At 62.3% G+C, this 12,364-nt stretch overlaps 1 protein-coding gene across 2 annotated transcripts; it reads right to left on the reverse strand.

Moving 5' to 3' along the window:
• Positions 1-921: 921 nt before the first annotated feature.
• On the reverse strand, positions 922-12,141 carry LOC103127556 (alcohol dehydrogenase class-3). 2 transcript variants are annotated; one of them, XM_060186326.1, is made up of 9 exons: positions 12,079-12,139; positions 9,385-9,486; positions 7,004-7,145; positions 6,294-6,381; positions 4,662-4,881; positions 4,327-4,587; positions 2,658-2,793; positions 1,370-1,508; positions 922-1,182 (listed from the first exon to the last, which is right to left on the reverse strand). In XM_060186326.1, the coding sequence occupies exons 1-9, from the start codon at positions 12,088-12,090 to the stop codon at positions 1,158-1,160; spliced, it is 1,125 nt and encodes a 374-aa protein (XP_060042309.1). In that variant the 5' UTR covers positions 12,091-12,139; the 3' UTR covers positions 922-1,157. The 2 variants fall into 2 exon arrangements, with proteins under 2 accessions (XP_060042309.1, XP_060042310.1); XM_060186327.1 differs by lacking the exons at positions 922-1,182; positions 1,370-1,508 and adding an exon at positions 1,643-1,711 and having other exon boundaries at positions 12,079-12,141.
• Positions 12,142-12,364: the final 223 nt, after the last annotated feature.

Consider the following 12,364-nt stretch of genomic DNA (forward strand, 5'->3'; position numbering starts at 1 on the left):
CCTCCCACTCACCCCATCACCTCCACCAGGACGCCTACTCACCCCATCACCTCCCACTCACCCCATCACCTCCACCAGGACGCCCGCTCTCCGCCACCTCCACCAGGACGCCCGCTCTCCGCCACCTCCACCAGGGCACCCGCTCACCCCACCACCTCCACCAGGACGCCCGCTCACCCCGCCACCTCCACCAGGACGCCCGCTCACCCCGCCACCTCCACCAGGACGCCGGCTCACCCCGCCACCTCCACCAGGACGCCGGCTCACCCCGCCACCTCCACCAGGGCGCCGGCTCACCCCGCCACCTCCACCAGGACGCCGGCTCACCCCGCCACCTCCACCAGGACGCCGGCTCACCCCGCCACCTCCACCAGGACGCCGGCTCACCCCGCCACCTCCACCAGGACGCCGGCTCACCCCGCCACCTCCACCAGGGCACCCGCTCACCCCGTCACCTCCACCAGGACGCCCGCTCACCCCATCACCTCCACCAGGGCGCCCGCTCACCCCACCACCTTCCTCAGGCCCCAGCACCCGTGTTCAGTTCTGGCTCTGAGCTACCCAGGCCTGAAGCCTCAGGCTTATCTGTGAAGCCAGGGCGACCTCACTGCTCAGGGCCATTCAGAGGCAGACAGCAGAGCTGGAGCAGTGTGGTGCCAGGGCTTGAACCTGGACCAAGAGCTGCCTCCCATTACTTCTGATGACAGTGATTATCATTTTCATTTCAGAGAGAAAAGACACCTTAGCATAGAGCCCCCTGCAGTGTGACGGGGCCATGCTCAGCAGAGGGCACTGTGCAGGGAGCTTGGCGGTGGCAGCTTCCTCACTCAGATGGGACACAGAGCCCTGCATCCTCCGTCTTGCCTCTGACAAATGAAAACGGGGGTGGGGGTGGTGGCCCCATAAGAACCAAGTCACATGTGTGCAGAAGTCACTTTATTTTGTGAAATCTCAATGTGTGACCACTACCCAGAATTCAGCGATCAGAGGTCAGGGCCAGGCTGCACCTGCCTCCATGAGTCATGATTCTGATGGACAGGACCCTCCAGAGCAGGGGCAGCAGGATAGCCAGGGCACGGTGGGCTCCCCGCGCCGGCCGCCTGGAGCCCAGACGTCCCGTGACGGCTGCCCAGATGCCCCAAGACAGATGCCTGGATCTACAGCTTCACCACAGTCCGGATGCTGTAAAGGAAGCAGAGCGGCTAAGACCCTGGGCCTCTTAGCACTCCCAGACCAGCGCGACCTATGGTCACCGGATCCCCCCCCATGGCCAGTGGTCACTGTTTGGGACTGAGCAGAGCGGCTAAGACCCGGGGCCTCTTAGCACTCTCCTCCCCCCGCGGCCTGTGGTCACTGTCGGGGCTGTCACCTCTTCCCAGCATGCATCAGCTCGAAGGCTTTGTTGATCTGGTCGAAGGACAGAGTGTGAGTCACAAACTCGTCCACTTTGATCTTCTTGCACATGTATTCAGACACCAACTTGGGGACACTCTCCACGCTCTTCCAGCCTGGAAGGAGGACACTTCGTGGACTATTGCAGCCTCTGCCCACAGCTCGGTGGGTGGCAGGCTGAGGGCAAGCAGGAGGGACGGACAGGGCTTTCTGAGTGGCTTCCTCTGTGACACTAACGGACAGGGCTTTCTGAGTGGCTTCCTCTGTGACACTAAGATTCACTCAAACCTCATTTAGGTCACAGCAGAGCTTCCACGTCCTGGACACGAGAGGATAAAGACACGTGTGACACAAGATCCCGTGGTCAGAGACTCAGTGAGGCAGCAGGGGTAAAGAGAGCAAAGCTCCCTCACTAGCTCTGCGTGGAGCAGGGCCCTGAGCACGGGGGACTCCACTGCTCTGTCCTGTGTCACCGTGTCACTGTGTCACTGACGGGGAGGGGAGGGCCACCACAGGGCCAGCTCCAGCTGCCAGGCAGACACTCCCCGCTGAGCTGGCTCTCTGCCCTTCCCCAGTCACTGCATTTCTTTCTGAGGTGGAGAGTCCCGTCCCCCCCACCCCCCAGGGAGGGAGAGGTCAGAGCCCCCCTGGCATGCGGTGCTGGGACTGAGTGGCGCCCAGGCTTGCAGGTCCTGCTCTTTGCCAGTGTGTCTCCCAGCACCCAGAGGACACTTCAGTGCTCCTGTGAGGGAGGCCACCCAGAGCCGGCCGGGGCACTCTGAGCCCCCAAGTGTGGCCGTGTCCCCACAGGTCTCCCAAGGCTACCACACGGCTGACTGGGAGCCACACTGGCCTCTAGGCGGCTTTCAAGCATAGCCCCGGGGTGAGCTCCCCCACGGGCCCCACGATCCAGCCAGACCGCTGGGGCCCCATCCAGGTGCAGGTGACAGTGTGGGCTGGTGGTCTCTGGTCCCTGAGGCCACACCACCTCCTGGGCACGGTGACCCCCTCAGGAGGGAGAAGTGGCCATGGGCCCTGGGGTGAGCAGGCAGCATGGGGAGCTGGCCATCAGAGAGCTCATGGTAAGGAGGGAGCCTGTGGGTACTCCGTGACAGGACAGGGGACCAGCCAGCTCAGTGGGCAGAGCACATGCACACCTGCACGGGGCCCAGTTTGATCCTGGAAATGCTCTGCTCTCTGTCACCGGGCAACGTCAGCCCTGAGAGCCCCCTGAGGAAACAAGGCCGGTGGGGCAGAGCGCTCACCTCCGAAGGCCGTGCCCTTCCACGTGCGGCCCGTCACCAGCTGGAAGGGACGCGTGGAGATCTCCTCGCCGGAGGCCGCGACGCCCACCACCACGCTGACGCCCCAGCCTTTGTGGCAGGCCTCCAGTGCGGCTCTCTGCAAGGGGGGACGGGACGGGACGGGACGGGACGGGACACAGGAGTGAAGCCGGCCACTTGGGGGACACCTGCACCTCAGACGCCACAGGCGGGGACACTCTGTCCCCATCTTTATGATTTATGCTCGTGAGGGAAGAAAGGGGGGAGGGAGGACAGAGGGAGAGGGAGGGGCACTGACCACAGTGGTGCCAGAGACTCAACCTGGGCACTCACTGGGACTCCACTGGAGTGCCTGCCTCACCCTTTCACAGAACAATTTTAACAGGTGTTTAAAAAATATATATATATATATATATATATATATTATCAGCCATGTGTGCTTAACCCGCCGCGCCACTGCCCGGCTCCCTTATTTTATATATATACATACGCACACATGGGAATCGGGCAGGAGTGCAGCGGGTTAAGGGCACGTGACGCAAAGTGCAAGGACTGGCGTGAGGATCCCGGTTCAAGTCTCCGGCCCCCACCTGCAGGGGAGTTGCTTCACAGGCGGTGAAGCAGGTCTGCAGGTCTTTCTCCCCTCCTCTCTCCATTTCTCTGTCTTATCCAACAACGACGACATCAGTAACAACAATAACTACAACAACAATTAAAAAAAAGGGCAACAAAAGGGAATAACTATAAAAATTTAAAAAAAAAAAAATATATATATAGTGGTGCGCTAGGTTAAACCCACATAGTATGAAGCGCAAGATTCCACGTAAGGATCCTGGTTCGAGCCTGCAGCTTGCCTCACAAGCAATAAAGCAGGTTTGCAGGAGTCTATCTTTCTCTCCCCTATTCTATCTTCCCCATCACTCTCAATTTCTCTCTGTTCTGTCTGATTAAAATAAAAATGGAAAAAAAATGTCTCCAAGAGCAGTGGATTCGTAGTATAGGCACTGAGCCCCTGGAAGGGAGGAAAAAACCCAAACTTGAATTGCTGAAGTAAATTTCCCTTAAAAGTACTGGTTTAGGACTACAACACAGTCTGCTCAGCAGAGAACCAACCTTCCCACACACAAAGTCCCAGGGTCAGACCCTGGGGCCACCTGCAAGCGAACGCTGCAGTTGTGGGGAAGCTCCACAGGCGGTAAAGTCACGCAGGAACCCACCCCTCCATCTGAAGTCAGGAAAGAAAGGTAAGTGTGGGAGTTGGGGAGCTGCACACAGCACCCCCCCCCACACACACACACACACACGTACCCCCCCCCACACACACACACATACATGCCCCACTGCTCTGGTGCAGCAGACGAGTGGCTCCCGCTGCGCCTGCCTGGGCTCTACCAGGCGGAGACAAGGAAGACAGGCCAGGGGGTGGAGCAGCCCTGAGGGGCGGGTGGCCGTGGGCCCACTCCACCCGAGCTGGGCACAAACCCTCTCTGCCAACGCTGAGGGGGGCATCGCGCTCTCCCAGCCGCTCAGTGCCCTGCCTACCCGAGGTCCACTTTCCGGCCCCAGCACTGCTGGGTCCTGGCGGGGGGCCGGACACTCAGGCTCTGGCCGTCTTCCCGCCACTCTGGGCTCCCGCCCGAGGGGCACCCACCATGACGCCCACGTTGCCGATGCACTCGAAGGAGAAGTCCACGCCCCCGTCCGTCCTCTCCGCCAGCACCTCCTGCACGGGCCTGTGGAAGTCCTGGGGGCTGAGGCACTCGGACGCCCCGAACTCCATGGCCTTGGCGAACTTGTCCTTGTTGATGTCCACGCCGATGATCCTGGCCGCGCCGGCCGCCTTGCAGCCCATGATGACGGCCAGCCCCACGCTGCCCAGGCCGAAGACGGCGCAGGTGGACCCGGGCTCCACCTGGGAGAGGTCCCCGTGAGCCACGCCCGCCAGGCCCTCGAGGGCCCCCCGGCACCCCGCCGCGGCTGCCTCACCTTGGCCGTGTTCACCGCGGCCCCGTAGCCCGTGGACACGCCGCAGCCCAGGAGGCAGACTTTATCCAGCGGGGCCAAGGGGTCGATCTTCGCCACAGAGATGTCGGCCACCACGGTGTACTCGGAGAAGGTGCTGGTGCCCATGTAGTGCAGCAGCGGCTGCCCCCTGCAGCTGAACCTGCTGGTCCCGTCCGGCATCAGTCCCTTCCCTTGCGTGACGCTGCGGGGTGGGGGTGGGGGGGGGAGAAGGTTGCTGAGCGGGTGCTCACAGCAGAGCCCGGCTTCTAAGACTGGCTTTGGACCTGCACCCACTTCCCGGGGTTTCACAGGTGAGCCGGCACGCCTAGCGGCGGGGCCCAGCGGCATGCCCAGTTGGTGGGCAGCGCCCGGGAGCAGGGGGCTGCAGAAGCAGGGCTGGCTGGGTGGTCAGGGTGGGCTTCAACTCGGCACACGGACAGACTACGTGGGGTGTGGTGAGGGCCTGGCCTGGGAGCAAGGAGCCCATAGCCAGACGGACCTGGGCTTGCCGTCCCTGCTAGAAACGCAAAGAAAAGTAACTTCCTCAGAGCGCTGGAAGAGTCCAGTGGGCAGTGCACGAGGCTCCGACTGCCTGCCCACCACAGGCCGTGTCGAGTCCAGGCCCCAGCAGAGCTGCCGTGACAGCCGCCCCGGCTGGACCAGGCCAGACAGCGACGACAGAGACCTCTCGCGCGTACCCCACACGCAGGGGCTTCAGCCTGGGGAGCAGCACCGTGCTCCTCCCTTCCACCTCTAACTATCTGGAAAGGAGACAGAGGCCACCTGGAGCAGTGACTCAGGAGCGAGCGAGCGAGCTCTGACACCAGCACTTGCCGACGGCCCTGACCTGCGTGGACACACCCCAGGAGCCAATGGTTTGAGCATCACAGGAAGCTCATGGGACAGACGGCGGACTGGGCTGGTCACCTATCAGAGGCCTGTGTGGCGCTGGCGGCAGGGCCTCTGTCTTCTCCGCAAACTTGCCTGTCTGCTGCTGGAGGGGGAGAGGGAGCCAAGTGTGGTTCCCGCCTCCACGAGCTCTCCGGCATGTTCTCACCTGCTACTGGGGCTCGAACCTCGATCTCCAATGGGCAGGGTGGGCGCTCTACTGCTGCGCCACCTCCCTGTCCCCAAAGAGGTGGGTGGGCCTCTAAGAACTGAGGTCACCTCTGAAAAACCCACCGGTGGCCGAGTAATAAATCAATCACCTCTTGGAACAAGGTGGCAGAGGACCAGGTGGGGGTTGTATTGTTATGTGGAAAACTGGGAAAACGTGATGCATATACAAACTATTGTATTCACCATCGACTGTAAAACAATCCCCCCCCAAAAAAAAAAAAAATTAAAAAAAAACAAGCATTCACCTTCACTGTTGTCAGGGGTCATTTCAATCTTTCCAATAACTGTGTGAGCTAAGTTTTACTGCAATGTCACAGGCCATAAAATACTTGTTTGTAAGGGTTTATATGGAGGGCTGCTGTGGGAAGGGGCGCGTGAGGGTCTGTATAAACGCCAGTCATGGGGGGCTGCCGTGGGAAGGCGCGTGAGTCTGTAAAATGGTCACAGGTGTTACCAGCCTGAGCGCTTGTGGGTATGAGGTGGCAAGGTACTGACCGGATCTTCTGGCAAAGGTTGGTCTTGGGGTTCAGGCAGAACTTGCACTCCCCACACTGGGGGATGTAGAGGGGGATGACGGCATCGCCTGGAAGGAGAGCGGGTGTGGGCTGAGCCGCCATGGCCACTGCGTGGCCGGCCGGCTCGTGGGGCTTTGCCGAGGTGGACCCTGAAGGCCTGGGGTCCATTTGCATAGCAGCCCTCGCTCAGACGCTGCCCGGTGCCGCGGACAAGGTGTCTCGGGTGTCTTGTCTAACTGGATCTGTAGAAGCAGCAGCTGGGGCACGAGAGCACGTGATTCAAAGCACTGGCTCACAGACGCACAGGACAAATTTCTGTCCCAAAACTGTCTTTACTTACTGCTTGTCAGAGAGAGGAGAGAGATTCAGATAAAACAGAGAAAGAGGCCAAGCATCACCCCAGGCTGGACCTGGGAACCTCGGGCAGGCAGGACGCAAGTCCCAGGTCAACCAGTTGGGCCATTTTCCCAGCTGCCCACATTAGAAAATTCTTAAGTGGGCAAACTGGCTTTGGAAAATGTACCGAGAGACATCTGCATGAACAGCAGTCTTTGAAGTCGGACAGATTAGAAACTCTCAGAGAAAGAAAAAGCATCCTCACCTAGTCACGCTTCCTAGAGGAGAGGTAAAAATCAAGCGGAGACAGCGGCCCAGAGACAGGTTTCCCCACGGAAGCCCAGCGGCCCTCACCTGCCTTCAGCCTGGTCACCCCTTCGCCGACACTCTCCACAATGCCCGCCCCTTCGTGGCCCAGGATCACCGGGAAGCTCCCCTCCGGGTCAGCCCCGCTCAGGGTGTAGGCGTCGGTGTGGCACACGGCCGTGGCGACGATCTAGCGGGAGAGGGAGACACAGCTCAAGGCAGAGGTGTCTTGGTGGGAACGCCACACTGCAGGGACCCCGGCACACTCCCCCGCGGGGGTGCTCCACGCCCGGCCTCCTCGCGGGGTGCAGGCCTCCTCGGGAGAGGGAGACCAGCTGGCCACGCGGGCAAGCACCCTGCAGCTCCAGCCCACCGCCGGCAGGTGGGATTCTGAAGAGGACTATTCCCACGGTTCGCAGGACCGCGTGGTCTGGGGGGGGACTCAGAGTGCTTCCGGGACGCCACCCACCCACTGTGTCACCCAAGGAGCACGTCAGTTCTGTCTCCCCTCTCAGGTGCTGCTTCTCACCACACCAGCCAGGGCAGAGAGGGGCTGGGGCATCCGTGTCCTGCTTCCCCCACACACCGACGTGCAGAGTGACCATCTCGGTATGCGCTGGCAGTTTCTGATGGAGCCCGTTACCAAGGCTTTACTGATCATTGTTAGGCAGAGAGCGAGAAGCAGAGAGAGACCACAGTGGGGCCAGGCCGGAGCCTGGGCTGTGCACGATCACAGAGCAAAGACGCTCTTTCTCTCGCAGGGACCAAAATCACAGTCAGACTGAGAGCAGAACTCAGAAACTGACAGGCCACTGTCAGGCTTCAGGGGACCGGGCCTGGGCTGAGAGGGCCCTGAGCTCTGTGGCCGGGCCCTGGGTTAGGCAGGGTAACCCCCGGGAGCCAGGGTGGGCTGCAGACTAGCTTCCAGCTCACAGGCACGAAGAGGGAAAAGACGGACCTTCCCAGGGCACCGAGGCAGCTCCAGCACCGGCTGTGCACAGTGGACAGTGGTGGCCACCCGGCACCCAGGCTGAGTCCTGAGACCGGTGTGTCCGTGGCTCTCTAAGCTGACGCCACTCTAAGACCTGCTGCTTTATCGGTCAGAAGCCTTTCTTTTCTTTTTTAAATATTTATTTGTTCCCTTTTGTTGCCCTTGTTGTTTTATTGTTGTAGTTATTGTTGTCGTCGTTGGCTAGGACAGAGAGAAATGGAGAGAGGAGGGGAAGACAGAGAGGGGGAGAGAAAGACAGACACCTGCAGACCTGCTTCACCGCCTGGGAAGCGACTCCCCTGCAGGTGGGGAGCCGGGGCTGGAACCGGGATCCTTATGCCGGTCCTTGCGCTTTGCGCCACCTGCGCTTAACCCGATGCGCTACCAAAAGACTCCCAGAAGCCTCTTTCAAAACCTCACCTGAAGTCTGTCTGTCTCTTTTTTACTTATATTTTCAATCTATTTATATATTGGACAGAGACAGAGGAAAATTGAGAGGGGTGGGGGAGATAGAGAGGGAAAGAGAGAGAGAGACACCTGCAGCCCTGCTTCACCACTCTGGGCAGGTGGGGACTGGGGGCTTGAACCTGGGTCCTTGTGCCCTGCAACATGTGCGCTCAACCAGGTGTGCCACCACCCGGCCCCCTCTCTTTTTTTAAATGAAAATGAAGGTCTGTTCTGTTAGAAATGTATTTCTACCACGTCACCATACCTTTTACGTCAGGGACCAGAGGAAGGGGACATCCTACAGACACCCTAGGCCCAGGCCACGGAAGTCAGACTGATCCAGGGACACTGGCCTAGACTGTCCAGCGCTTGACGTCTCGTCACCCAATCTGGTCCCCTACGCCTACACTGAACTTCTCTGTTCCAGACTCTTGGAAACAGAGCTGGCAGTCAGCTGAGGTCAAGAACAAACACCTCATCACAGACCCCTGCGAGCGTCCACCTGGCTCTGACCTAGCACGTTATGATCGGGCCCTCCTCAATCGCTATCGAACAGGCCATGGCCGGTGCGCCGCTATGTTCCACCGCTGGGGAGCCAGAGACGACCCGAACTGCCCCTGCGGCTCCAGACAGACTGTGACCCACATAGTCAACGACTGCCACCTCTCCAGATTCAAAGGAGGTCTCGAAACTTGACATCAGGCTCAACCTGACGCTGTGGACTGGCTACGGAAGAAGGGCAAACGCTAGAAGAAGAAGAACTGGCCTAGACAGCTGTGCACGCCGCAGAGGCGGCTGGGACAGGGACGGCCGGTGGCGGGGCTCACACGACAGCCCCAGGGCGAGCCCTGGCCTCGTCCACAAGTACCCGGAGCTGAGTCGGAAAGAGCAGGACTCTGCCGAGTACCCGGGACACTGACTCCACCATCTGCAGAGTCCGAATGCCCCCCCGCACACCCAGGGCTCGGGGGTGGGGGGGAGCCGTCCTCACCTTAATGCGGACCTCGTGAGCCTTCGGCGGCGCCACCTCCACCTCCTCTATGGAGAGAGGCTTCCCGGCCTCCCAGGCCACAGCCGCCTTGCACTTGATGACCTGCGAGGGACAGACGGACGCAGATGCTGGCGGGGCCCGCCGGCTCCAAGCACAGAGAGCTCCTGCCCGAGGGACGGGGGACTGGCGGCTCCCCAGAAAGGCCTCGCTGAGACGCCCGCTCAGTCACGGAGAAAAGTGGCCAGCGGGCTTCACTTGTCCAAAGCTGGACGGCCGCTGCTGACAGGTGGGCGCCAGTGGGTGGGGGGCCGAGCTGAGCGAGAGACGCGCCCTGCGACTGTCCCACGCTCTCAGTCGCACGGGCATGGTGGGAAGGTCGCGCCTGTGTGCGATGTCAAGCCGGGAGTGCCACATAGATGGCCTAACTAAAAAGGGGGCACTGAAGGCCGCGCCGTGGGCTGTGGGATACGTCGCCAAGTGGCTTTTCTGTGCAAAGACGCGTCACTACTCTGCCAGACAACCCGGCAGCTCTCTGAACGGGGCTCTCCGTGTCCGTGTCCCAGCGGCCACCTGTGCGGAGCCACTGAGCCTGGAAGAAAGGCCAGGCAGAGGGGGTCGGGCGGAGGCGCAGCGGGTTAAGGATCCAGGCATGTTGCCAGGTGTGAGGACCCGTGTTAAGGATCCCGGTTCCAGCCCCCGGCTCCCCACCTGCAGGGGAGTCGCTTCCCAGGCGGTGAAGCAGGTCTGCAGGTGTCTGTCTTTCTCTCCCCCTCTCTGTCTTCCCCTCCTCTCTCCATGTCTCTCTGTCCTATCCAACAACAATGACATCAATAATAACAACAATAATAAAACAACAAGGGCAACAAAAGGGAAAAAAAATAGCCTCCAGGAGCAGTGAATTCGTGAGCCCCAGCCATAACCGTGGAGGCAAAAGGAAAAAAGCAAAGCAAAGCAAAGCGGGTCTGCAGAGGGGTCTGTGCGGGATGCAGGAGACAGCAGAGCCGGCCAGGGTCTCAGTCACACGTGTGCCTGTGGGGGGGGGGGGGGCTGCACTCACAGGGAGGGAGCCGGGCTGGAAGGCAGGCGAAGTGCGGACAAAATAAAGGTCATAAAGGTCGCAGGAGCAGAAGGAGCCGCCCCTGGGAGGGGCCCAGGGGAGGTGCTGGGAGAGGGGGAGGAGGTGCAGGGGAAGGGGAGGTGCAGGGAGAGGGGAGGAGGTGCAGGGGGAGGGGAGGTGCAGGGGAAGGGGAGGAGGTGCAGGGGGAGGAGGGGAGGAGGAGGTGCAAGGAGAGGGGGAGGAGGTGCAGGGGGAGGAGGAAGAGGTGCAGGGGGAGGAGGGGAAGGGGAGGAGGTGCAGGGGGAGGAGGGGAAGGGGAGGTGCAGGGGAAGGGGAGGAGGTGCAGGGGGAGGGGAGAAGGTGCAGGGGGAGGGGAGGAGGGGAAGGGGAGGTGCAGGGAGAGGGGGAGGAGGGGAAGGGGAGGTGCAGGGAGAGGGGGAGGAGGTGCAGGGGAAGGGGAGGAGGTGCAGGGGGAGAGGAGGAGGTGCAGGGGGAGGAGGGGAAGGGGAGGTGCAGGGAAAGGGGAGGGGAAGGGGAGGAAGTGCAGGGGAAGGGGAGGAGGTTCAGGGGGAGAGGAGGAGGGGGAGGAGGGGAAGGGGAGGTGCAGGGGAAGGGGAGGAGGGGAAGGGGGAGGAGGGGAAGGGAAGGTGCAGGGGGAGGAGGGGAAGGGGAGGTGCAGGGGAAGGGGAGGAGGTGCAGGGGGAGGAGGGGAAGGGAAGGTGCAGGGGGAGGAGGGGAAGGGGAGGTGCAGGGGGAGGGGAGAAGTGCAGGGGGAGGGGAGAAGTGCAGGGGGAGGGGAGGAGGGGAAGGGGAGGTGCAGGGAGAGGGGGAGGAGGTGCAGGGGAAGGGGAGGAGGTGCAGGGGGAGAGGAGGAGGTGTAGAGGGAGGAGGGGAAGGGGAGGTGCAGGGAAAGGGGAGGAGGGGAAGGGGAGGAGGTGCAGGGGAAGGGGAGGAGGTTCAGGGGGAGAGGAGGAGGTGCAGGGGGAGGAGGGGAAGGGGAGGTGCAGGGGAAGGGGAGGAGGTGCAGGGGAGGAGGGGAAGGGAAGGTGCAGGGGGAGGAGGGGAAGGGGAGGTGCAGGGAAAGGGGAGGAGGGGAAGGGGAGGAGGTGCAGGGGAGGAGGGGAAGGGAAGGTGCAGGGGGAGGAGGGGAAGGGGAGGTGCAGGGGACGGGGAGGAGGTGCAGGGACGGGGGGGGGGAGGTGCAGGGGGAGGAGGGGAAGGGGAGGTGCAGGGAGGGGGGAGGTGCAGGGAGAGGGGGGGAGGTGCAGGGGGAGGAGGGGAAGGGGAGGCGGTGCAGAGAGAGGGGAGGAGGTGCAGGGAGGGAGGCTGCGGGTGGGCCGCGGGGGCTACCCGGGTCCTCCGAGGAGACGCAGGTCTAGACGGAGCCTCCGAGGGCCAGGGCCGCGCACGGTGGCGCCCAGGGCAAGGCCGGCACGGGGCCAACACGCCCGAGACTCCGCAGGCCGCGGGTTCGACCCCCACGCCGCCACCGGCTCCCGCGTGCAGCACAGGGCAGCGTCCTGGCCTCACAGACCCCCGGGCCCCCAGATCGCACCCCGGATCCTCACAGACCCCACCTCGTACCCCGAGTCCCCCGAGCCAGGCCGCCCTCTGAGCGGCGACACTACACTCAGTACCTGACCCGCCATGTTCGGGTTCCTTCTGCCGCGCACATCCGGGGACGCGGGGGCGTGGGTGCACCGGGGGCGGGGCCCGGCGGCTCCAGCCAATAGGCGCTGGGAGGCGTGGCCTGGGCGGGGCTGGTCCCAGAAACCCTGGTCGGGCGGGGCTCGGTGACTAGGGGCGGGGCTGAAGGGGCGGGGCGATGTGCCGGTGTGGGCGGGGCTTGGGATGCCTTTTGAGAGGCCCGGTGGGGCGTGGGCGGGGCGTGGGCGGGCGTGGGTGGGGCTTGACTAGACGGTG

This window comes from Erinaceus europaeus, chromosome 2, assembly GCF_950295315.1.
Source record: "Erinaceus europaeus chromosome 2, mEriEur2.1, whole genome shotgun sequence".
Classification (NCBI taxonomy): Eukaryota; Metazoa; Chordata; class Mammalia; order Eulipotyphla; family Erinaceidae; genus Erinaceus; species Erinaceus europaeus.

Coding starts and splice junctions, on each gene's coding strand:
- LOC103127556 (XM_060186326.1), bottom strand. Junction 6,382..7,003: donor GGTGACCAGGCTGAAGGCAG/GTGAGGGCCGCT, acceptor CTCTCCTTCCAG/GCGATGCCGTCATCCCCCTC. Junction 4,882..6,293: donor AACCTTTGCCAGAAGATCCG/GTCAGTACCTTG, acceptor CCCACCCCGCAG/CGTCACGCAAGGGAAGGGAC.